The sequence below is a fragment of the Buceros rhinoceros genome, unplaced genomic scaffold, assembly GCF_000710305.1.
Source record: "Buceros rhinoceros silvestris isolate BGI_N320 unplaced genomic scaffold, ASM71030v1 scaffold5814, whole genome shotgun sequence".
In the NCBI taxonomy this organism is placed as follows: domain Eukaryota; kingdom Metazoa; phylum Chordata; class Aves; order Bucerotiformes; family Bucerotidae; genus Buceros; species Buceros rhinoceros.
The window spans coordinates 52,481-78,475 of NW_010407567.1; the positions used below are offsets into that span (position 1 = coordinate 52,481).

General features: G+C 36.3%; 1 protein-coding gene across 1 annotated transcript in view; it reads right to left on the reverse strand.

The window, feature by feature from the left end:
- Positions 1 to 25,792, reverse strand: part of SLC30A9 (solute carrier family 30 (zinc transporter), member 9) — a gene marked incomplete at its 5' end in the record, with an annotated part of 34,280 nt that extends 8,488 nt beyond the window's left edge. The window contains 14 exons of the mRNA XM_010134514.1: positions 1,772 to 1,937; positions 3,183 to 3,290; positions 3,748 to 3,819; positions 4,225 to 4,264; positions 4,681 to 4,816; positions 6,159 to 6,214; positions 9,208 to 9,310; positions 13,729 to 13,796; positions 14,517 to 14,575; positions 15,800 to 15,882; positions 16,260 to 16,352; positions 17,320 to 17,419; positions 21,366 to 21,428; positions 25,516 to 25,792. Of these exons, the coding sequence (XP_010132816.1) occupies positions 1,772 to 1,937; positions 3,183 to 3,290; positions 3,748 to 3,819; positions 4,225 to 4,264; positions 4,681 to 4,816; positions 6,159 to 6,214; positions 9,208 to 9,310; positions 13,729 to 13,796; positions 14,517 to 14,575; positions 15,800 to 15,882; positions 16,260 to 16,352; positions 17,320 to 17,419; positions 21,366 to 21,428; positions 25,516 to 25,792 (1,424 nt within the window). The remainder of the gene's footprint in view (positions 1 to 1,771; positions 1,938 to 3,182; positions 3,291 to 3,747; positions 3,820 to 4,224; positions 4,265 to 4,680; positions 4,817 to 6,158; positions 6,215 to 9,207; positions 9,311 to 13,728; positions 13,797 to 14,516; positions 14,576 to 15,799; positions 15,883 to 16,259; positions 16,353 to 17,319; positions 17,420 to 21,365; positions 21,429 to 25,515) is intronic.
- Between the last annotated feature and the right edge of the window lie 203 nt (positions 25,793 to 25,995).

The following is a 25,995-nucleotide window of genomic DNA, read 5'->3' on the forward strand; positions in this document are numbered from 1 at the left end:
AAAAATGAAAGAGGAGGACATACTACAACATAACTCCATTTAAGAACATGGGAGAGTTTGAATGTTCAAGAAAATGCTGAAACTCTTACAAGCCCAAAGCTGTGTTGATGAAAATGTACAAGCAGCCTTTTGAAGAAATACTTGATGCTAAAAGAATTCCTCATTTCACAGAAAAAGTTGAAAAAAAATCCAAAAAACCTAACTAGCCAAAGGCTGGAATACAAAATTAGTGTAGCTTTCTCCCCCAAATTAAGCCTAGTTACAAGCAAGGGTAATAGATGTTTACATTTCAAAGAATTCTGAGAGCAAAATCAGGTGTCTTATTAGAAGATGTGAGTTAACCAAGCTCAAGGTATTAGACTTGTTACAAGAATGGGGTCAAAGTGTGCACTAGAAGAAATCAAAGCGGGTAATGCAATAGATCTAAGAAAGAGATCACTCAAGACAAAGTACATAGAAAAGGTTCTGCAAACAGTTATGAGAAGTACCCAAGTGTGTTTTAGCCCCTAACCCTAACAGAAACAGGCAGTTTCTTCCCAAGTCTTCACTTTATATATTCTCCATGCTTTTTTAAAATTAAGTTACTTCTTGTTTTAAGAAAATGTCTACAGCAAGAAGATGAACTAAGTCTGCTGTGTTGAGAAGTTATAGCCATCTACAAAATGGAATATAAATACAAAATGGTGTTTGGGATAGAAAAAATTTTATGATTCCAGCCTGAGAAAAGCAAAAGCCACTTTGGAAAAAAGAACTACAGAAGCTGTGTACAAATAACTATGTGAACTCATCTGCTCCAACACAGTACTGCTGACACAGGGTCCATTCAGACTAATCCAGGGCCATCACAAATACTTTAATGGGGTTAGTTACTGACATGTGAAAATTCTAACACAGTTCTATTCCAAAATAGGAATCTTATTCAGCTTCTGGAATGAAGGGTATGTCGTTCAGACCAGTTGCTTGCAACTGAGACGATGCAGCACTTAGTTTATTTCAACTATTCCACTATTAGGTAAAGGGGCTTGGGTTTTTTCCCTCAGTAGTGACTACAAATTAAAACACTACGATATTGCAGCTGATTTATACAGAAAAATATTCCTGAGCAAAGAAGAAAACAAAAAGGGTTTTTCTTCTAAATCAAGGTTAATAGGATTAAAGCTAAAATAACTTCTTAAAAAGCATTTAAACAAGATTTCAGAATTACAATGAGCTGTAAATTTATTTCATTACAAATGGCAGATTTCCAAAGAGAAATCAGCACTGAGTCCATTCTGTAGACAGCTAACATGTAGAATCTATTACCTCATATTAGCGCAGGCCTTCACTGCCAACTGCTACAGAATTCCAACTGCTACTGAATATTAGCAGTAACAGAATTTAAACATTTAAGTGCTAACAAATTATAAGAGCAACATTACAGCATCACTTCAGTGTTTGTATTTCATGCATTTGAAAACAGTTTTAAGATTGGGAAGGCTTTCTCTAAGTCATCGTCAACGCCTGTAACTAATGTAACTGTTAGAACATATTTGCAATTTTATTTCAGCTGTGGAACACCTGAGAGTTACAAGTATTCACTTACTGAAATAGTTAGCAAAGAAACAGAAGTTAGTAATAATTCGGATTCTAAAATCTTAATACAGAAGAATCCACCATAAGAATAACCTACCTCACCAGTGCGCTCTCATTTAAAGTGCTTCAGCCATTTTTTTCTGAACATTATTTCCACACTTTTTATTGCTGTTAGAGACTGAGCTGTAAAAATTCTTACCTTACTACAGGATCACTTTCCAGTAACTCAGTGAGTCGCTGCAGTTGTTCAGGTTGAATGGATCGTCCCAGCAGAGCTTCAGTGTTAGTGTAGATTAGAAATGCTGACACAGTTCCCAATAAAGTTCCAACACCTAGAGATCCCACACTATCATAATAAGGGTTTCCTAAACAAGACAAGTCAAATTAGTTTCACAGAGCATTTCTAAAACATAGCAGATAATTCAGATTTACACTGAAAAGAGTACATAGTTTGGGGGGGGTTGCCTTTTGATAGATTTTGTTTTAGTTTTTCTGGGTTGGGTTTTTTCTTTTTAATGCACTGGCAATTCTTTTGTACTGAGGAACAAGATGAAGCTGGAAGAAAACAAATTATCTTAACACAAAGTCTTAAGTCCCTCCTGACCCTCAGCATCTCCTGTCTCCTGTAGGAATAATAAATGAGTAAATTCTTGTCAGCTTTTTGGATTTCTGCTTATAAATTAACCTTTATTTATATAAAATTATATATACTTAAACAAAGGTAGTACCACAAAAATCTGTGTTCTTTTATTAGTAATTCAAAAACTGGCAAGTATTAACCCTTCCTGGAATACAGTACTTATAGAATAAGTTTTAAACACGTATTCATTCATGCTCAGATTTGTAAAGAGTAATGTATTTAAGTTTATGAAGGACACTAGAGATGGAGTAAAAAGCTGACTGCTATAAAAAAAAAGAAACTCATTACAAGCCACAAAGAAACAAAATCACTATATATTTCTTTAAATAACTGAAAAGCCAAAACAAATAATTAAAAAGGGACAAATAATCTTCCCTCTTCAGAATACTTAACTGTGCAGCAAAGACAGACTTTGAAACAGTTGCCATATAGATCATCCTATATGCGTGAGTTAGGTTCAGCACACTGTTCAGGAGCAGCTATTGTCATTGAAGATAACACTAATGAGACTACGTATTAAAAGGAAAGAAACAAATGCTTCCTTAAATCCGTCCACGTGCACATGGAGTTGCAGATCACTGAATAAGGAAGCTCAAACTATGTAAGCCCCCCATGGCACAAAGTGATTTACATAACTGACTACAATAAATATACCTTTAGTAAAATATACCTTTGTTTGTATGACAAAATAGCTCAAAAGGGAGTTAGATCCTTCTCCATGTACTCTTTCAAGCTTAACCTCACCAGTAATAGATATATGAAGAGAAGCAAATATTTTAAGTATTTTCAATTCAAATTACTAGACATCAGATCACAAAAAAGTATAAACTTTCAGAAGCTTACACAGTGTATCAGAAAAAGAACAAAGACATATTTAAGTCAATCAATATAAACTAAATGTGCTGTGTTCATATTGCGCACAGGAGGAAATTCACATCCTGCTTGCCTCAGTTTTGAGACACGATTTTACCTGTTAAAGAAGTCAGACCCATACAGGTAGCAGCTACAGCCACACTCAGAACTGCTGCAGCATCCTCCAGTAACACCACATTTGTACTAGGATCACGGCTCTGCACAACTGTGTATACAAAAAAAAAAAAAAAAAATTATGTTGCTTTGGAAAGCTTAGCTTTACTGCACTGTGCACAGTACTTAAACTATACTAACCCCAGCAATTTAAACAAAAAAATCCTGTACGGAGCAAACCGAAGCTATGCATATGCACACACTTCTGAAAGCATTCATGAACAGACAGCACAAGCCCTGTGCCTATTACGGAAGCTTGTCCAAAACACTGGAAGAATTGAAAGGGGCATTTATACTGAAAAATGCAAGTAGTTTAGTAAAAGCATCTAAGTAGTGTTACTTGAAATCAACAGGCTGTCACCTAATTTGTAGAATGTGTTTATTACTAGAATAGAAAACAGATCAATAAAGCAAGGGGAAAGGGAAAGACAAAAGTTTTCTGTCATCATGCAAATACTGGTAAATAGATTATGTTTTAAATAATGACATATCGCTATAATGACACATACCATATTGATAAAATGACAGACCCTTGGCTCGAGCACTCCTGCGAATTTCATTTATAGCAACAAGGAGGGTAGCTGAAACAACACCAAAAGAGTTGCTGAAAATGGTTAGAGACAAAAAGACTTGTTTCTGTTTTGAAAATAAGTAACTTTATATCACAGCAACAGATCATGGAGAAAGCTCTGATTATCGATTCTTTGAATAATGACAAAGCATAAAGTTATCTTCTTTTCTGCATGAGTGTCTCCCATGCAAACTGGAACAGTTATATTTACCAATAGTTTAATACGAAAAGGGCATTTTACATGTACTTCCTGAAGGATGCATTCAACTTATTATAGAGACAGGTAAGAAAAAAAGGCTTTCCACTTTCTTTGTTCACAACACAAGTTTTTGCAATGGAGCTCAAAGCTTTACCACGTAAGCAAGGACCTATTATTACAAATACTTAAACAGAAAAATATCTTGAAATTGCATACCTCCTTCAGATACCAATGACCCTGCCAAAATGCAGTATGCCTGCATGGAAAAAAACCAGAAGTCTCTATTATTATGTTATATGCATATTTGTACAGATCTCTTCACCATAGTCTAACCAAACAACATTCCGGAATCTCATTACACACTATGGAGAACAGCTGTCCCTAAACAGAAGGCAACCAACAACATTTCAATTATGCAAAATATTGCAAAACAGGAAAGGAGGACCTCCTGGGAGGTGTGAAGGGAAGATACAGAGTTTAAAGAACAGCTTATTTGCTGTAAGATCAGCTATAGTTTAACAGGATTTTTTTCTTAAACCACATTCTCATTAAAGACAGCTTGAATTAATTGTGCTGGGATTCAACTGACTCAGGAAGTGAATTTCAGACTGTGCCATTAACTTTCTGTTAAGTCACCAGTGTTAGATACAATATCAAACAAGATTAGCTTACCCAGAGAAGAGATTCTATAGGATGAGGGTGGAGTAAACCTATGATCCCATGATACCAAGAAAGTCCTGCACCCATCATGAAAATGCCCACCCCACTAATCAGGGAGGCAATATAGCGCATGTTTGTGAAACCATACCTAGATGAAAACAAAGAAAGTGATTTAGGAAATTAAAATTCCTTATCTCTGCAAACATATCTTTGAGGTTTTTTCCATTAACTTTTACATGTCTTAAAACTACCATTTAAGACGGAAGACATATCTGCTTAAGACAAAGCTGCTAAATCCAACCTAATTCAAGAAAAAAAAAAAGCCATCTGGAAAAGGGTATCTAATACAAGCAAGGGTATCACACATTGGTATTTTCCGAATTCATTTTTAAACAAGCTATTTACAAAGCTGTATTAAGCTCCGTGCGAAGACTGAGGATTTTACGGCTGTAAAAAAAATCATGTCACTTTTATTGAAATGCTACTTCTAAATAAAAATTCTAGCCTTATAGGCAGCCAGTCTGCATATTTTACAATGCTAATTTAAAGACAATAAAATCTGTGACATCTTTAAGTAGTTCAACTAACTGCAGACATTCAACACTTGCAGTTAAGAGCAGTGGGAAGAGCTAAAACAATATTCAAAGAGTACCTTTATTCCTTTTTCTGGTATATTAACTGCCACTACAAACAGTACATTTCTTTAGTAAGATTTAAAATCCAATACTACAAAAGACTATATTGAGGAAGAAGTGGGGGGGAGGAAATGAGAAAGGGGAAGGAAATAGAATGAATATTTAGACAAATTTTAGATTAAAGTATCTTTCAAATTACCTGATGCTCTTAATGAAGACAAGTTTAACTAATTCTGTAAATTAGACGCATTTTGAACTAATGCTTAAGGTCTGAATGACTTGCCCAAACACTTGAAGTGTAAAACAGGTCAATATCAAGAAAATATAATGGAGAGTACAGCTTCTAACTTTCATGAAATTGTATGAACCTATTGATAACATCCCTATTACTCAGATAAAAGCAAAAAGTAGTTTAAGCCAAACACATCTCCTTATGATGCACGTAGCAGCCTTGCTTTTAGTAAAGCACATCTTCGAAAATAGTAAGACAACAATATTTTTTATTTAAAATAAAAAAAACCCTTGTCATTCACATGAACAATGTTTAAAACCAAAGCAGATCTATCCACTGAAAGAGATAGAAAAGCCCAGAATAACTTGAAGAAATAATGTCCGTTAAAATAATACACATCCAAAAGCGTTCCACAAGCAAAAAATAATCATGAAATTTAACATGCATCAAAGCCACTGAAGCTACAACTCCTGCAGTTTGAAAGATTTCTTATTCTCTCTATTGCAAAATAAGAAATAATGCATTTCAGAAATTACACAAAACAGCAGATGAAATAGAACAAGGAGATGCACAAACAAGAACTATGTAAATTACCAAAATAATTATTTACTCAAAAAGCTTACGGATGACTAGGGTCAGGAGTCCTTGCAGACTGACTGATACCCAAAGCTAGCAACGCCTGTTTCGGACAAAAGGAAAACACTTTTGTTAACAAATAATAAAAAAAATTTAGAAACATTCTGTATCAACTGAATTTAAAAGATGAAGGCAGATACAATTTGCTGATCTGCACATACACTTTGTTACAGGTATTTTACTGGACCTGGAATATAGTCCTTAAAATCTCTCATCTAAACCTACTACCCCAAAAAATTGCTAATTATCCCTATATCTCTAATAGGTAGGTAATTATATAGCAAATGTATAATTACTGTTAATTGTAATTTTAGAATTGCAACCAAAAGTGAACATTATGTGCAATCACAGGTGTTGTTGCTCTGCTTTAATGTGAAGGAATGGAGATGTTCAGGGAACACAGCTATTTAAATAAATCCCTCTTGAAGTGAAATTCTTCAGAGACTACCACGATGACAGACTACATTTAAAGCAGTGATTTTATACTGCAGCTTCTTTCAGTATGAACTTTGTATTCTCCAAACTAAAGAGAAAATTATTTTGAAGGAAGAAAAAAAACCATCTTGCTATCTAAATAGTGTATTTGGGATGTATTTAATTAGGCACGTATAAAACTATTATGAATCTAGAACTCAATTTTGCAAAGCGTGTACTTTTGAGGAAGCAAGGTTTCTCCCGTGTTTTTCCAAAACCATATACTCAAATATTTGAGCGAACACCCCCGCACATTTCCAGTGGAACATTTAACTTTCACATTTAAATACCAGAATAGCTCTCCTACATACAACTGCTAGATAATACCGCTATCAAATTTAGCTCACCTATAAAGTGACACACTTGGCCAAATGGGGTGGGGGGGAGGGGGGAAATCACACACTTTAAGACTGTCTCTCCATAAATTTTAAGTTAGATTTCCTGAGTTAGTAGCACTCCTGTCTTCACTCTACAGCTGAAACAGCTGAAAGGTTGTGTAAAACCATATACAGAAAAACAGAAAATGAAATGCAAGTCCTCAAGTTTTTCTGGACAGAGAAGCATACTGGGTAGGATGGAAGTAAAAATGGCAGACAAAACTATGTTAAAACGCTTTTTAAGATATTGAGTGTGCTCTAAGGTTCCGTACAGTCCTCCAACTTCGCAGAGCACAAGACTGTTGCATTTTATACAAGTCACAACCTATCCAAGGACGACTCCTCCTTCAGCTAAAGGAAGGTTTCAGCCACTTATCTTTAAGCACTCTTTCATTTCCAAAGCCTTGCTGTATCAAAAACTGCAACAAGACAGACACTTTCTACACTAGGAGAAGTAGAAATTTCTACGTCACATAATGTATGCCTCAAGTATACTAAAGAAAACAGTGGAACTCCCTAATTTTGTCCCTGGGCACTACTATTTCATGCCCAGCACTGAGTCTGCGACACCACCTAACAAAGTATGTGCCAGGTATGTGGCTGCTTGAGCTGTGAGAGGCTGCTAAGGCAGTCTAGGAATAGAAAAGGAAACCAAGATGCTCAAATTCTCATTAGTATTCTACCAAGAGATGACTAAGCCACAAAGTCTGTCATTCTATCACAGTAACTGACAGGAAAAGTATTTAAAGTTAACATTTAACCAAAATAAGAAAGAGGTATACTTTGAACATCAGCTTAATTAAGTCCCGCTTATGATCTATGAAGTAGCTGAGTATAGTTCTGCTTATCACAACTCCTCTCTTTCAACTCAATTCTAAAAAAAATTCAGAATCTACATTCAGAATTGCCTCATTCTTCGATTAATACAAGTTTTAAAACACCCAATTTTAGGTTTTTTATTATCTGGACAGGCACTCAATAATGCTTTAAGATGACCAATACATCATTCCTGTCTGAGAGGGGCAGGGAACAAGGCAGAGAGGAATGTGCATGTAACCCAAATTACTGAGATTTTGTCCTTCCTAAAGATAAGGCTGGTCACATGATGCATATGCATTTTGACAAACAAAATTAATCCTGTCCTGGGACTTATTTCCTAATATTTGTATATTTGACCAATATTATAACCTATTTAATATTTTTGGTGCACTTTCATCTTGATACTTATAGGGAAAATCAATTGCAACTGAAGAATGGAATAATCAATTATACGAAAAATGTAGATTCCTTCTGCATTTAAGGCTTCTAGACTAGGTCAGTTATTCTACTCTTCATCAACTTACTGGCATCAATACAAAAACCCACAAAAGATAAACCTGTAGAAATCACTAGTTGAACCCACAAGTTTTGGCAAGTAAATTCGAAGCACAGTAACAACTGCTTTGTACTTGGATTGGGGAACGGCAGACAGAGATCTGGGCTTAACTTTATTTCTAAAATAACATGAATTTTCTGACAAAATATGCCTCCATTTACCCACAGTTTGATAAAAACTGTATATAACAATAACATTACTTCGTAAGAGTGATTTGCTTTTGCCTCTGGGAAGCTAAAAATATATACGTATACTACACACACACACAAAGGAGTACATCCTCCTCCCATTGCATGCACACAGAGCTTTTCACACTCTGGGCTGGCTTTGTAATCTGAATGACAGAAACCAGAAATTATTTAATAATAAAAGAAAAAACCCTCTCCCAGATGAAACTGTTTATTTAAAAAACACTTTTAAGACTGTTTTGCCTCAAAATTATTTGAGCAGTCATTAGATTACATATTATCTGTTCTCCTCCTGGAATATATTACTGTTAATTCAAGAAAGCATGTAAAACCATACAAAACAGTCAAAACTTATCACAGGTATTGAACAAGAAGAGCATTGTAAATACACACCACGACAGAATCTGAAAGTTGTTTTTAATAAGAGTTGTGGCTAACACACTTGGAATTTCTAGGCTTCTCTATACCGTCGATGTTATCTATGAGCAAAATTTGTAAAGAAAAACAAGGTATTTTGTCATGCACTCTAGTCCTCTTAAATAAAAGACTGTTTAATTTCTCTGTCTTTATTCCTGAAAAATTATTTTAAGTGCTAACTAACCACAATAGAAAAAATACTCACCTGGTTACATGTGTCTGCTAAAGAATGTATGGCTTCTGAAAACATACTTGCAGAACCCGTGTAAACCCAAGCAAGTAACTTGAAGAAAAAATTCAACCCATTTCTGAAAACACAGAGAAGAAATAAGCTAAAGAACAAGAGAGTATTTGGCCTTTAGTATTTTCAGCAAAACCACTAGTGCTGTATAATCATGCATTACCTGCCAGCAAGTAGTGAAACCAAGGATCAGTTTAGTCATTAAAGACCTGTACAGGCAGATGAGGCATACAGATTTTTTTGCATGCTGTTAAAAAGCCCTTTGGGCTAAACTTGACTTGTAAAGATATACAATTTATTTTTCCAAAATCATTAACTTCTAAGAAGTCCTGCATAAGTTACACTTCCTGAAAACAACCATCACATTCACTACTCAGAACAACTAATTGCCTAGAAGTGGGAGAATGCAAGCTTTTACAACCTCCTCTTCTCTTTCTTCAATCCTTTGCCTCCTATACATAACCGCCCTAATATCAGGGTGCAAGGTTCCCCACTACAATCTCAGCTTGGGCAATTCCCAGTAGGATACAAATGTTAAGACAAGAGGAAGACAAGGCTGTAGATTACGCTGTAAAAACTACTTATAGAATGTGACCATTACGATATCCAGTGTGCCTTGTCAAGTCTTTTTTAGGTTATGAGCTCACTGGAGTAAGCATTGTGTTATGTTGAAAAGAGAAAGATAACTATCAGCACTAAAATCTGAGCCCATATTCTCACTCCAAACATTATCTGAATCAGTAGGTTAATTATCACAATCATCGCAAAGAAAATCAAGCTAGATGATGACAATATTCCCCTCTATCTTTTTTAATATATTTTGGGTTTAGCTTATTGGCAATTTTTAAAGTATACAAATGAAATTAAGTGTTATAAATATTAACATCTTGTAGTTGCATTTTTGAACAACCACATGCCAAGAAATTGTATTTACATTAGAGGAAAACACAAGACTAGCCCCTTGCTATACATCAAATTATATAGTTGATTAAATAACAGCAATTTCCAAGGTAAGCCTTAAGGAATTTCTGTGAGAGTACATCCACTTCTTCAAGCATGAGATAGCACTGTTTTCTATACCTATTTCCATCCAAGGACCTGAGCATGCTTTACAATTTTTAATTTAGTCTCATTACCCCATGAGATGGTGAAGCGTCACCATAATTTACAGGTGGGAAGTAAAAAAACACATAACTTAGTGAATAACCCAAGAAGAAAGGAGGACTATTGTAACACTAAAGCATGATTTAAATTCCCTGTGTTTATTACAAGTCATTCCAACACACAGCATCTTTAGCACAGAAAGAAAATGAAATAAATCACAGTCGGATTCACGAGCACAGTCTTGTATTGCTCTTCTCAATGCTGTATTAACAGAGTTGACAGCTTATCTGAAGGTACAACTTAGTTATGGGGACCCCACCTGTTCAGATGACACAACAGGCACTCAACTGATATTTTATTTCACCCCTACAAATTCCAAATTTGGGGGAGCATTTGGCATCCTAGAAAACTAAAAAGAAAACACACTAAGATTTACAAATGTCAGGCCCAGCAAAATCAATCTGCTAATTATGTCCACTAAGTCAGAGACATGGGAGAGGAAGATGAAGAGTGCTACACAGGAAATAATTACAAAAAACCTAGTGAGTCTACAGAGCCATCCAGGCTATTTGGTGCTTCCTCTCTGACTAGATGTTCATAAAAATATAAGACATTAGATAAAAAACAGTTGGGAGGGTGTCAGGTTTTTACTGCAAGTAAAATAAATACTGCTTTAAGAAACAAATTCACCATTGCATTTGAAAATAATAAACCCTGTGAAAGCCTAAATTCTGAAAGAGTAGGAAATCTTAACAGAAGAAGCTACGTAAGGGCTGAAAAAAATTTATTGTAATGTTTTGGACATTGTGCCAATAAATAATAAAAAAGAAGAAAGATGAAGTTCCCTTATTAAAACTACTACACAGTATTTTCTCATAAGCCTCTTTTCTGCACTTAGAAAATAATTCCAACTGTTTATAACTGTATTCCAAAGTCCACGGAGAGGGCAGACATTCACCAAAAAATGGGAAAAGTGTTGAAACAGATACACATCTTCCTTGCTGTCAGAAATCTTGTCAATTTTAGTGCAAAGTCTGAACTTAAATTGGTAATTTTACAATGTACTGATGCATTAACGGAATCGGCCTTTCCTTCAGAAAAAAAAGCAAAAACAACCCACATAAATGCAAAAGTAGATTAAAAAAATTATTCAAATCACAGTTCCTAACTGAAGAATTTAAATTACAATTAAAATAAACTCAAATCTATCCTGACTGAACTGTAAACTTGAAAAAATTAAAAGGCATTAATACTTGCTTTTACACATTTATCATTCCAAACTTGCTTCAAAGATAACCACCTCAAAACCCCAAATGCATATGGGGATCAGGAATTATGAGGAATTGAGAAATATATATAGGGAGTTGCACCATCATGTGATGGCCCATTTTTTACACTCTTACCTTACAGCATAAGATAATGATCTAGAAGGACCTGGTCTGATTTATACAACCACCCCTTGTCTACCTACGTAAAATATCTAGGCTTTTGATGAAAGGACAGTAAAAAACCAAAATGACAACATTAAAAAATCGTCCTGAAAATATTCAGATCCATTACGAATCTATGGGGAAAAAAAAAATCCATTTAGGCTCTAGATTTGAGAGCTAAAACACATTTCACCACATCTATTTTCAAAGCAGCAGTAACATTACTAACATCCTTGACCACTAGTATTTTTTAAAAAATGTTACATATACTGCAAAATTTATATTGTTTAAAATGTAAAGTATTAGCATGACAATGAAATCACTTCCACAATGCCAGACTGAAGAATGTTTTGCTAACAATGAAGAATTTTTGATAAAAAAAAAAATACCTTCCTATATTTCTCTCACAGAGCTTCAAAGTTTGTCCTCGCAGACAGAATTCTATTAACAAAACAGAATATGCTAGTGCATATACACTAGTGCTACAGTATGCTAGTGCAGCTGGCCATTCCCTCACGCATGGATCTGTAGAGACTAATTCTGCTTTTGACTGAACCACATTTCATCCTCACTGGGGAAACCTGGAGTTTGTGAAAAGTCTACCAAATCATTCCAACTGGAGAAGCCAAATTGGCCTTTATTGACCCCAAACCAGAAGCCATTAAAAAATCATGCTGATAATCAAGAAGACCAGGGCCACAATCAAAGGAACACTGACTTGACTTAAATCTCCAAGAAGTCATCAGGTATTTGAGGGCCACAAGATACTTTAACTTCTAAAAAGGCTCCATAAAAAGATGACTGAGCAATACACCAGGCTTTACAAACCTTTGCTGACCCGGCTGCAGGCATTCGTCTATAAAAGTACCTGATCATCCAAAAGGTATTTATGAAGAGAGTACAATGCCCTATTTTTACAAAGCAAGAGGAAAGGTCTGTTTTCTCCAGGTCATTGTAAGAAAGTGAAGAAAGTGGAAGTGACCATACAACATCCTCCCCACTCCTGGGCTTTTTTTTTTTTTTTTTTCCATTAAGAACACCCACACTAGCCGTTCTTGAACGATTTTAAACTTAGAAAGCTCTGACTAGTTACTAGAAGAACACTTAATAAAGAGGGAAGTTTTCAGTCAAGCAAGCTTTGTGATTTCCACCCCCACATAAAGCATAAAGTTTTATAGGAAAACTCAAGAGTTATTTTCCACTCAAAACGTCATTTCCTGTGCCAAAAAAGCATGTTTCTATTTTGCTCACTAATATCAATAGTGTCTTAGCAAATAAATACCTTCCATAAAATCAGATTTATTTTAAAAATTCACAGGTTTTATAACAATTAAACTTTAACCATCATTTCCTGAGAGAAACTTAATGCACTTCTGCGTACTTTATGCCAGACATTCGCTGTGTTCTTTTGCTTTAAATCAGGATCACTAGTTTTGTTTCATGCAAATTTGTACAACATGTGAAAGGCAAAACCACCTAAAATATGCCCTTTTCAGAAAGAGAACAAGAGAGTTGAGTAACAGCAGAAAGAGAAAAGTTAATTCTTTTCTGCATGGAAGATTATGAAAAGCTTCCTCTCAACAAGGAGCAAGAAAAAAGGACAACTAAACGCCTGCCTCTCCATGACCTTCAAATTTCTATTTTTTTCTTTAATAAACTGTTTAGCCTGATCGACTTCGAAAAATTTGCTCTTCTCTGATCAGAGATGTATTCTACTCCCGATTTCTACATCCTGATGAATGTATTTACCTAAACTCTCTCCCATCAACAATGGATAAACAAATCCATTAGCTTCAGTTACAGAGACACAAGTATCTTCTTTAGCTTGGATACACAGACTGTTCTCATTTCCAAGATAATAAAAATAAAATTGTTTTACACTTGCATAAACAATTTTTTTTTTTTTTTTTTTTTTTTTTTTTTTTTTTTTTTTTTTTTGTTTTAAACTTACATGCATATAGCTACCATTACCACCTTCCCTGGTCCCTTGAAAAACATAGCTGCTGCACTGGAGCGTGGCTACATAAAGAAATAAGAAATTATTAAAATAAAATAACCACATCTTGACCTCATGATGACCCCAATTATTAAATAAAAACTTTGCATTACCCTGTATTGCAGAAGTGAAGCTACAGTCCTTGAAACCTACTAACATTTCTGCAAACAGATGGCTATAAAAAGGATAAACAACCACCAAAGCTTCCAGCAGGGGCCACTCCTACCATAAGCACAGGAGCTGACTGTGCAGCAGAAAGATTAAGATCCCATACCACCACAGCAGAGCACCTGGACCTAGGGAATGGGCCTGCTTAAACAAAGAGGAAGGCCCAGTAGGGCACAGAGCAAAGTGTTAATGCTTTGGGTTTTTTTTTCCTTAAGAAAACTGTTTAATTTCTTTAAATTAACAATATATTTACTATACATGTTAACAGACTATAGGTGAAACCACAAAATAGAGCTTCAATTTTCTTAATAAGAAGGTAATTTGTTAAAAAAATCCAAACACACCACCTTACTGGTGGATTACACTGTTACGACAGTTAAGAATCCATTTAAACTGACATCGTAACATTTACCACTGCATTACTATCAGAGATAGATCCGGTATATTATAGTACAAATAAATCTTCCAATAATACTCAGTTAGTTAAGCAACTGTTTCACAACTTTTTCCCCTTCAAAAGGTGTCATAGTATATCTCATGGCATTTTTCTAGTCAAAACCTAAAACATCTCTTACCTTAGTGTTTCCAAAGAACTCCTTGTATTCCCATAACAGTCTTTGGTTTCTAAATAGATCTGCAATACAAAATTGTTATCAGAAATACGCACTAGTAACCAGTAGTTTCAGGAACTGAAGTATATTTTTTTTTCCTGCAGCAGCCAACTTCTAGTAAGAGCTACACGGTCTATCTTTCTTTGCAAAAAACTCCTCTCCTGATGTTGTTATTCAGAAATACATATACTCTCACAAAATACCAAACACAAACTGTTTTATTCCTTGCCACTTCTATCAAAGGATGATACACACAGGGAAAACTTAAAATGTACTGCACCAAATCCAGGCATTTTGGTGCCACTCTCCTGCCCCTTCACCACAAAGGAGCAGGGGGGAAGGATGTTTAAAACCAAGTCTCTTGACATCAGTATATTTCCACCCACTAATGGTGTTCATATCTTCAAAATAAACATTGGTATACCACAATATCTAGAAGCTGTAGTGCTAGATTCTCTCCCACAAAGTGTCACAAAATACATTGTACGCACTAATTTAAATAGACTAAAACAGCCAGTGGAGTACAAGCATAGTCCTGTTGTGACTGATTAGTATTTTTTTAATCTCTGGTTTTGGATTATGTCCAAGAATTATTCTGCTGGTCACTAAAAATTCTAAAGCTCCTGACTCCACTAAGTGCAAACACTTACAGGTATCTTAACAAGCATCTGCACTTCTAGTCTTTTTACTAGGAGGGTTTTCCAGTGGAGGAACTGCATTAAACAAAAATGGAAAGACCTCTAATTTTAAGGCGCATAATTGGAATAAGTACCTTGAAGCAATATTGCCTCTCCTGTGATTTTAACTGACTAAACAGATCAAAATCCATTACAAACTACTGATTCAACTGTATCTATTACTGATAATACCAGCAAGGATGACAACAATAATTTTAAGCAAAAAGATTATTTTAGGGTGTTTTCCCCATTACTTCTGAAGCAAAAAGGTAAGCTGAAATTAATTTCAGGAGATATAAATGAGTAACGGTATGGTACGAAGATGTGGATTAGTTTTTAAGTCTTTTCAAAATTCTCAACAAAAAAAATACAATGCCATTGAAGATGGTAATTATACTGCAAAAATGTAAAGCCACCCAAAAACCAAAGCATGACTATAGTCTTCAAATGAACGTATATTCTTGCTATATCACATAGATAAATTGTGAAACAGCACACTATCTAGTGGATTTCTAACAAGCACACTTTTTACAGTTTTACATTTAAGTTATCTGAAAAGTCTATACTCACTTTCTCTGTACTTGATCTCTGCCTCTTTACGTCTTTTTCTTTCTCTAGCAAGAGCCTCTGGACTACCCCAAACTTCAAGAGACCTGCAGAGAGTAAAAGTAACTCAACAATGGTTCAACTTCTTTTCAGTTTGACTACATTACAAATGCCTTTCCTAAAAGCAGAACATCTCATCAGTCTTCCTGGTAAGAAGCCATGCAGACTACTTTACAGAATGAAAAGCTGGGCAAGATAGGGCTAAGGACAAGCACTGAAGCTTCGGTTACATGAAATATAGCCTCCAATTTTATATACACCACATAATTACTACAGTAATGAGGATATAAAATGTGTTGAGATAGAAAATGAAAAAAATTATTGCCCTTTCACATTGTAAACCTGACTTTTAAAGGTTTTTCCTTTCTCTCATAAAATCCATTTTAAATGATCCAAATACTGTCCTTTATAAAAATGTTCTTACTTTGCCTCTACGTCCGATCTCAGGTACACAGTGAAAGTCTCAGTGTCATCATGGGGGCTTCGTCGTTTAATTTTCCTCAGCTGGTCTAAATCACTAAGTAAAGTGGACAAACAGTTTAGTCTAGGATGCTATTGAAAACCACTGTGTTTTTCACACCCTAAAGTCCGAATCATGTCCTCACACTATGAAATACTATATATGGAAGAAAAAGTAATAAAATATTGAATAATAAAACATTCAACAAACAATCTACATGTAATCAACAATGCACAAAAGTGCTAAGAGGGCTCATGGCTCAACTTCTCTAAATGGCAATCTGAAGTCTTGTGACATGAAAAGTTAAGAAATTTAACCTCAACAACCAGTACAAACAGCAAAAGGTTGGACATAACAAAACTACCTTGGAAACAGATATATTCTCCTGTGCTGAGCTACACATTAGGGCATCTACAGAGAGAAGCATCAGGGATTATTTTTTTTAAATACAACAGAACATTTCACTTTTAGCCCAACCAATTATTTAGGGTTTGGTTATTTTCTCCCCGTCCCCTATCCCAATGCCCCTTCCTCCCTGCCTTTTGGTCAATCCAGCAAAACTTTAGCTCATTGGTTCTCTGCATGACAACCTAGTTATGATAAAAATATGGCAGAGGACTAAGTACAATTTGTCACTGGATTTTGCAAAGACCAAGTCTGATGACATACACTACATGTAAAAACTGGGGAGAAACAAAATGCTGTCACTCGCCATCCCCCCTATAACTAGCTGCTCTAGGACTCCCCCCAACTAGATTTATGGTCACATAAGTACAAATAAATTACTTAAGAAGCAACTGTGGAAAAATGCAAACTAAATGTTACAATGGATTTAGGAACTTGCACTAAGTAAACACAAATTAACTTCAGTTCAACTAACTTAGAGTTATGTATACCACAGAAACATTTAGAAAAAGTTCCTGTGCAAAATTACTCTATGATCACCATTACTACTGAAGCACATATTCACAAACATAAACAAACAAATATTCACAATTTAAATTTCAAGTAAAACCCACCTTACCTGGATTTAAGACAAAACTCATTTATTGCTCTGACTCCAGTGATGAAGTTATTCTGTGTATATTTTGGTCCATACTCTCTTTTTTTAAGGACTGCTTTCACTTAAAAAGAGAAATAGATAAGCAAGTTAAGTCACTCACGGAGCCTACAGCAGAAACAATCTACTGTCTAAGATCACCTCTAAGAGGAGATCTGAAAAACAGTACTTGTCAGAGAGATAGAAAACTTACAGTGAAGAGAAAGGAAAGTTCTTCATTGCAGAAACAAGTAAGAGTAGAATCATTTAACTCCAAAAATGCTACTTTGCTAAGTTGTTATTCAGGGGTCTCAAAAATCCCACACTCTTCACTGTCACTGTCAGCTACTTCTCGAACTCGGATGTCAGAGATGGTGTTTGGCTACTAAAACAGCATTTAAATATAGCAATTTGGAAACCCTCACCCTAGCAACTGAAATAGCAACACAGAGCTCCATTTATTTTTCTCCTCAACGCTTAAGTAATTCCACCTTCTGCAAGTAAGAATTTTTACCTTTGCAGACCATACAGAGTACTGAGGCAGACTGCATTTTTCTGAACTATTACTTTCAAAATTAGCAGACTTAATGTTGGGCATTTATAACAATAAAAAATATACCTTCTTTATAATGCTTTGTATGCCTAGAGGATGTACTCTTACCACATCAGATTTTCATGCACAAGGAAATGAATACCACACATATTCAGAAAAAGGGTAAATGGAATTTTAAATTTATGCCATTATTTCCTGTCTATATGTACATCATTTTATTTTCAATGTAAGTCACTACATACTCGCTTTAAAAACATAATGCATATTAGAGGAGTTAAAATTACTGAAGGACATAACATTAAAGAAAACAACTGAAAACAAAAATTCTGCAAGAAGACTTATGAGCACACATGACCTTCCTGCATATCACAGGATTAATATGATTTTTATACTTAGTCCAGAACTTCTCCTTAAGTCACAGGATACTTACAGAAAGATACTGCATTTTACGACCTTGAGAAAAACTTTCCCAGAGTTCTGCATTGTCTTATTTCTGAGTTTTAAAAGCTTATAGGCAAAATATATTGCCTGACACTCAACATGCACTAACGATACAGATATCAACATTTACCATAATCCTCTGATTTCTGTCATCCAATTTGAACTTAAACAATTTAGTTACCTGAATAATCACATTCATCCCACAAGGCTTCTCAGTGAATGTGACCAAAAAAAAAAATTAGGTGTTTCCTAAAAACAGCCATCACTTACTAAATTAGAAAAGGATGAACATTTTTAAACAAGAAGAATGTTTATCAACTTTTCTTATTTAAAATAGATATATATCCAAAGCGTATTAACCTTAGAAAAAATAAATGGCAGATTTATCAAACACAGGTAAACTTCACTAAAAGAAAATACTACAACCAATTATACATTGCAGAATAGCTCAACAATCCTACCCTAGTTCAAATAACTACAAAATTGGCAATCAATGTGTAGGAAAAAAGTATCAAATCAGTATTTCCAAGAGAAGGATGAAGCCAAATAAAAGACAATGTAAACAAAACACATTAATTTTTAAGAAACACATAAATTTTTAAGATTAGTGATCCTTTAAAAACGTTATGGTCTTAGAATCTTATTGATCCAAGCATTGCTAAGTCACAGTAGCATCTGAAGACTGGAATTCTACTTTCTGGAGGACACTACTAAATTCTTTCTTGTTCTTGCTTGTGTATCTATAATCTACAGAGGAAAAACACTCTTCTCACTGAAAGATACAGCTATTTTTACAATTATTTCACAGCCTATCTAATTTCTCTTACCTGCGTTGTCGGCATGCAGGCAGGATGTACACTAAGTACGGACGTCAACAAAAGAGTAAAGAAAATATACAGAGACACCTACATAGAGATATTCATCTCACCTTGTTACTAACAAGTATCATGACATAGTGTTTCTTTAAATCTGGGGAAAGACAGAAAGGAATTCTGGCACAGTTTATAGCTGCTGAATTATTTTTGCTCCAAATATATTTTTTTGAGAGTTAAAAGAAAAATGGCAATTTCTATTTTGATAAAAGTTCTTTCTGTGTATAGAAGGTTAAGAGTTATTAAAAGCACAGGAGTTTTAAATAGCATAATTCTCACAATAACATAAACTATCAGAGTGAAGATGGAGTGAAATCCAGTCATGATAAATGAAACACATGAAAGAAAGCTGTGCTCTTATTTTATCCACTCACATTTTTAAACAATGTAACTAAAGACAAAAGCATTTATTCACTTGTATTGAGTTTGCATGGCAAGTGTTTGGTAGCAGAGGGGCTACAGGGGTGGCTTCTATGAGAAGCTGTGAGAAGCTTCCCCTTTGCTTGATAGAGCCAATGCCAGCTGGCTCCAAGACAGACCTGCTGCTGGTGAAGGCCAAGCCCATCAGCAACGGTGGTAGTGCCTCTGTGATAACACATTTAAGAAGAGGGAAGAGAAAACTGCTCAAGAGCAACTGCAGCTGGAAAGAGAAGTGAGACTATGAGAGAGGAACAACTCTGCAGACACCAAGGTCGGGGAAGGAGGAGGAGGAGGAGCAGGGATTCCCCTGCAGCCCATGGTGAAGATCGTGGCAGGGCAGGCTGTATTGCTGCAGCCCACGGAGTTTAATGGTGGAGCAGATACCCACCTGCAGCCCGTGGAGGACCCATACCAGAGCAGATGAATACCCAAAGGAGGCTGTGACCCTGTAGGAAGCCTGCGCAGAAGGAAGTTCCTGGCAGGGGTTGTGGAGAGGGACCCACAGTGGAGCAGGTTTGCTAGCAAGACCTCTGACTCTGTGGGATGCCATTCTAGAGAATCCTGTTCCTGAAGGAACGTACTCCATGAAGGGACCCACACTGGAGCAGTTCATGAAGAACCGCAGTCCACGGGAAGGACTCATGTTGGAAAAGTTTGTGAAGAGCTGTCTCCTGTGGGAGGGACCCCACGCTGGAGCAGAGGAAGAGTACGAGTCCTCCCCCCTGCGGAGATGCTCAAAGGGGGAAGACACGCAGTCCACGGGAAGGACTCATGTTGGAAAAGTTTGTGAAGAGCTGTCTCCTGTGGGAGGGACCCCACGCTGGAGCAGAGGAAGAGTACGAGTCCTCCCCCTTGAGGAGATCCTCAAGGGGGAAAGACAACATGTGATGAATTGACCACAACCCCCATTCTCCATCCTCCTGTGCCGCTTTCAGGGGAGGAGGTAGAGAAAATGGGGAGTAAAGTTAAGCCTGGGAAGAAGATAGGGGTGGGGGCAAGGTGTTTTAAGATTTAGTTTTTATTTCTCATTACTCTACTCCGATTTGATTGGTAATTTTCCCCAAGTTGTGTCTGTTTTACCCATGATCGTAATTGCTCAGTGATCTCTCCCTGTCCTTATCTCAACCTAGGAGCTTTTTGTTGTATTTTCTCTCTCCTAGCTGAGGAGGGGAGTGACAGAGCAGCTTCAGTGGGCACCTGATATCCAGCCAGGGTCAACCCACCACATCAGTACAGGCACAAATGGGAACATTACAGGACTCAGATTAGGCAGTTCATGTGGTTAAAATATATTTAGAAGCAACAGTGATTAGATTAGCTCAGCAGTAAGAAGGAACAGAGAAAGACTTAGAACAAGGCACAGGGGAAGATCAAGTATTCAGCTTAGCCACGTTAAGTCTGAGCTGGTGAATGGACATGCCTAAAAATCACAGGAGAAGGACAAACTGCAATAACGGATGAGAAAACAAATGGGTCTTTTCCTGACAAACTGATCAGTTTAAATGAAATAATTAAAAACAGACACAGAAGAGTAACTAATTAGAAGGAATACTGCTACGTTTCATTTTTCAGGAGTCATTTTCAAACAACTAGGTACCAAACAAAGCTGACATACAAGCGTGTTTTAAAACTTTTTACGCATAACTTGTTACACTACTGAAGAGGAACCATAGTAGTCTAAAAAGCTGTGTGTAAGGAAACTAGCAGGCCACAGTAAACTCCCAGTACAGGAAGTATTTCTTTACCTTTTACTTGGATTGGCTCTTTAAGGAAAGACTGCTTCTGACCTGTACTAGTTGTATCTTGTCCTGTAAAATAAAAATAAAGCTCACTGTAAATATGGAAGTAACTACTTTTCAGTAGAGTTTGACGTAACAAAATAAGAATAAATCTTAATATTACTGTCCATCCTGACAATTAAAAAACATTTTTGCCAGATTTCCAACATTTAATACTCTCAAAAATTAAAGACAAAAGCAGACAAATATAGACAAAAAACAAGTAACAAAATAAGACATTTAATAGATCATTGATCAATAAACTCCTAGCAGCTTGCAGAAGAGCATCAACTTGCAACATACTTCAGAAAGCATCCTGAATTTAAAAAAAAATATTGTAACAGTGTACTTATAGTTTGGGTCAAGTTTTATATAAAATTTAGATTAGTAAATATAATGAACTCTATATGGTTTATGGCTGTTGATCAACGGAGTCTCACAGAGCTTTCAAGCTGTATTTCAGTGTTAAGGGACTGAAGCTTTTTTTACTTACAAAAAGCTAGCTTCTTAAAACAGAATATTTAAACTAAAATCCACACAACCCTTGTGTCACAAGCTGGAGCTAGAATGAAAACAAAGTATTTTAGCTGGTTTTGAAATCTGAGGATGACTCAATAAAAAGCCAATAAAATATAATTTATAGCACTGATAAGAGAATCTTATATGAAAAATAATAAATGGCAGTAATTTCAGTGAGATTTCTTAGAAGTACTACTTGAAAATTCAAACAAATATTGCATCCTTATCTCATACATCCCGACATAGCTTTCAGAACAAAAACCTTGACTCTAACACGTTGAACCAACATACCCACTCTTTTGTGCCCTAAGTCTAACATTGGAGGTTTGTCACACATCCACAGGTAACAAAATTAAAACTGGTCTTCTTGAAAGTGATATATATATTAAAAAAAACAGATTTTTTTAAGAAGGTTTGTGTTAGTTAATGAGATACTCCTAGCTTAACATGCTACTCAAATTACTCAGAGGTTGGATACTCTTGAAGCTTGGACTACATAACCATCCTTCCCTCAGGCAATTAGTTATTGTCCTATCAGCAACTAACTACAAAGGCTAATAACAATCCAAGCAGGCTTTCTTGGAAAAATAACACTTAGAAATTTATGAAACTCATCTTATTACACCACAAATAATGCTGGATCATAAATAACTATAATTCCTAAACCAGTCATACCTATTAGTTATTGTTTGACTTAAAAACACCCTCCAGGACTCCTGTTCCTGGCAGGCCCTGGCTGCCCCATGCCTGGGTCTGTGATGTCCGGAGGTAGAGCAGTGACTCTTTCACAGGCACCCCCTTGCCGTGGGGAAGGAGCTTGCGTGCCCTTGTGAGGTTGAGAGCTGTGCTGGTGGTGGCATGTGCCTCCGGTGGGGTCTCCCAAGCCTAACAGGTCTCAGCTGAAGGGTCAAACAAAGTGTGTCGACGGGCAGGATGGGCTCACTAGCCTTCGGGCACCATCCTAGGAGAAGGACAACTCTGACTCCAAACCTGGGCAGATGAAGCTCGTTTAGCCTTGTAAGGCTCATCCATCATCTAAGAGAAGGACACTCTAACCAAACCTATGACCTGAGGACTTCGCTGTCACCGTCCAAGCTCACCAGGCCCTGGCAGATGAACCTCAGGTGTAAAGGGTGGGGCCAGTTCCGCACACACTGCGCCTCATCTAAAAAATCCACCGCACAGGCCCGAAGGGTGCACTCATCACTTGCAGTGAGCATGGGAAAAGCCCTTCCCAGATCTTCATTCGTGAAGCCAAGCCATGATGATGATGACGACGATGATGATGACTTAAAAACAAAAGCTAAAACCCCTTCGCTGCTCCTTTTCTTTCTTATCTGGTTCAAAACTATCAACACACAGAATACAAAACTTCAGCTAAGACTGCTTTGCAAAGACCAAGTAGTAGCTTCTTTTCAGAAACCATGTGCTACCATTTACGTCACTAAAAAAGAAACATCCCCAACACTGTTTAACAAAAAATGGGGTAATCAAATTTCAGAGAGAGGAAAAAATAAAGGCATAAAAACATCAAGATTTGTATCTATGCAGAGACCTGTGCACATCAAGTACCCTTTTAAAGTTTACTACCTCGGCCTAGAGACTGGACAAAATCACAGTGCATTAGTGAGGGGGAAAAATAAATATGGAATACTTCAATTCACAAATACTGTTTTTCAGACGAGCAGAGAGGGAGAACTTTCAAGTTGACTATATGAATATTTTCAGTATCAACAGGATATCATACAGTATATCATACAGTATTAACAGGAAAAGCATCTCCCATGTTTACTAATAGAGAAAGGGAGGTCCAAAAGAGAACCACTATTTGCTAAATACATAAGTTAATGGAAAAGTATGGCAATCTTTACAAGTATATCACCTTTTCAGAATTTTATCAAAATATGGGCTTTTTAAAATAAACAGTAGTAATATGTTCATAATCCATAAGGACGTCCTATCCACTAGGCCCCAGAAAATACCCCTTATACAAAGCATGCCTATAACAATATGTATTCCAAAATAAACTTCAAAGTGATTGTTCATCTATGCACAATAACCCTAGGCTGCAGTTTGATATTCACTTGCACGGGTCAGCCCCCACTCTCAACAAAAGGTAAGTCTCATGGTGCCTATGTGGCGCAGTTCCACTCAAGGCTTAGCTGCCACAAAGGGCACTATCTTCTCCAGTCATTCTAGGCCAGTGAGCAGGATCATCTTACTGATCTATCCTACCTCCACCCTAGCTCTGCAAAACCAAAAAAGCAATTTTTCACAAATCAGGCCTAAATGCTATTAATGCCAGCACAAGAGAATGAATAATCAGATAGGGGTAGGAGAAGGGGGGAACCCTTCTGATGACCGACAAAAAGTATATAAACTGAAGTCAATCATGGAAGCAACAGCACTAGACCACTTTCACGTGTCCAATTTTTAACACCAGTAGCTGCGCATTAAGAACCCAGAAAATATCAACAACTACAACTGGCTCTGTGGTCTTCCACTGTATTCAGGCAGACACTAAGCAAGAATCTCACCCTCTAACAACCATCTTCAGCTCAAGAAGTATGGTCTTGAGTATTTATCAGTCATAAGTAATTTATCAGTTCATCAGTCACTTATCACTCCTTCTCTAAAATCCAATCACAGACTTAAGAAACAGTATCTAATTGTTACACTCAGAACAACATTTAAGATCCACTTTTGTACTTCCAAACATCAGAAGTCATATTCTTGGCTGGGTACAGTTACTAGCTTTTAAAGACTGCTGCAAGCCTTGGGAATCTACAAGTTACTGAAGAACAAACTAATACCTGCCAATCTGACAATGAAGAGAAAGGAATTTTCTTTAGTACATCATTTAGACAAAAGCATATAGAAAGAGAGCTTTCATTTTAAAACACATTTGTTATTTCTTAAGCACAGTAGTCTTCCAAATGTGTGTCTGCAGTCCTACACTAAGTAAGCAGAAAAAAAATAGAAGATGCTATGATAGAGCAAGGACAAGTCAGTTCTGTCACAAGCACCTAACGAGGGCATGACTGACAATCAAATTGAACAGCAAGGAGCGTCAGGTAAAGTCCACTATATTAAGTGTTCAATGTGAATGCTGCAGTTTTGACAACTGTCATATCACAGAGCTCTAACAGATGAAACAGCTCAGCTTTCTTTACCAGTCATCTATAGCCTGACTTGGAGAAGTCACAGTGCTCAGTATTCACACTCATTTAATCTTTATCACTAGTTTATTTCACACAACCTGAAAGAATTCAAGTCAGCAAGCAAAGTGGAGAAAGACAAGTAATACACTCCATTTCTTATTCCTTAAATTACGTAATCTCTTCTGATATCCACATTTTATCATCAACACTTTAAATGTGATTACTATATTAAATCCTCTCTGTACTGGAACAAGAAAGAAATACGTTTCAGCATTCCTTCCTGCTTACGCGTTTAAAACTGATATATAGATACCCACAAAGAACGAATACTAAGAATTCTGGAACTGTAATATCACACAATTGGAAAAGTTATCAATTGTTAAATCCATAAAGCTTTTACATTTATATAACTACTCTTCATTTTAGCTTAGTACTACCTGTTCCAACTTTACGCACGGTGCCTTCAGGGGTTGATCCATTTTTGTCTTCTGATCCAAGATCTTTTTTTTGACCGTTGGAGGTATAAACTCTCACTTGACTCAACAACTGCACAGGCAGGCGACTGCATGGTAGAATATAAGACAGACTCCCACTTTTCACTGAAGCTTGCCATCCTAACAGAAGGAGGAAAAAAAGATGTTTCAGGCAACCGTTTTGGACGGAAAAAGAAGGGAAAGTGGTCCAGTTATACCAGTACAAGTCACAGAAAGTTAGCTTTTAAGTACTGATCTATGCTTATTTTACACATTTTTAGGAATTACAGAATGGGAGTACACAGCATGCTTCCACCGTCTCCCTTCAAACATCCACTTCTAAACTTCATTCTAACATCAGGGCTTTTTTTCCCTGAAGTCCTCTAGACGATCTCAAGGCAGTAAGAAAACAAAGATACAAAGTTATTTGATAAGAGCAGCTTA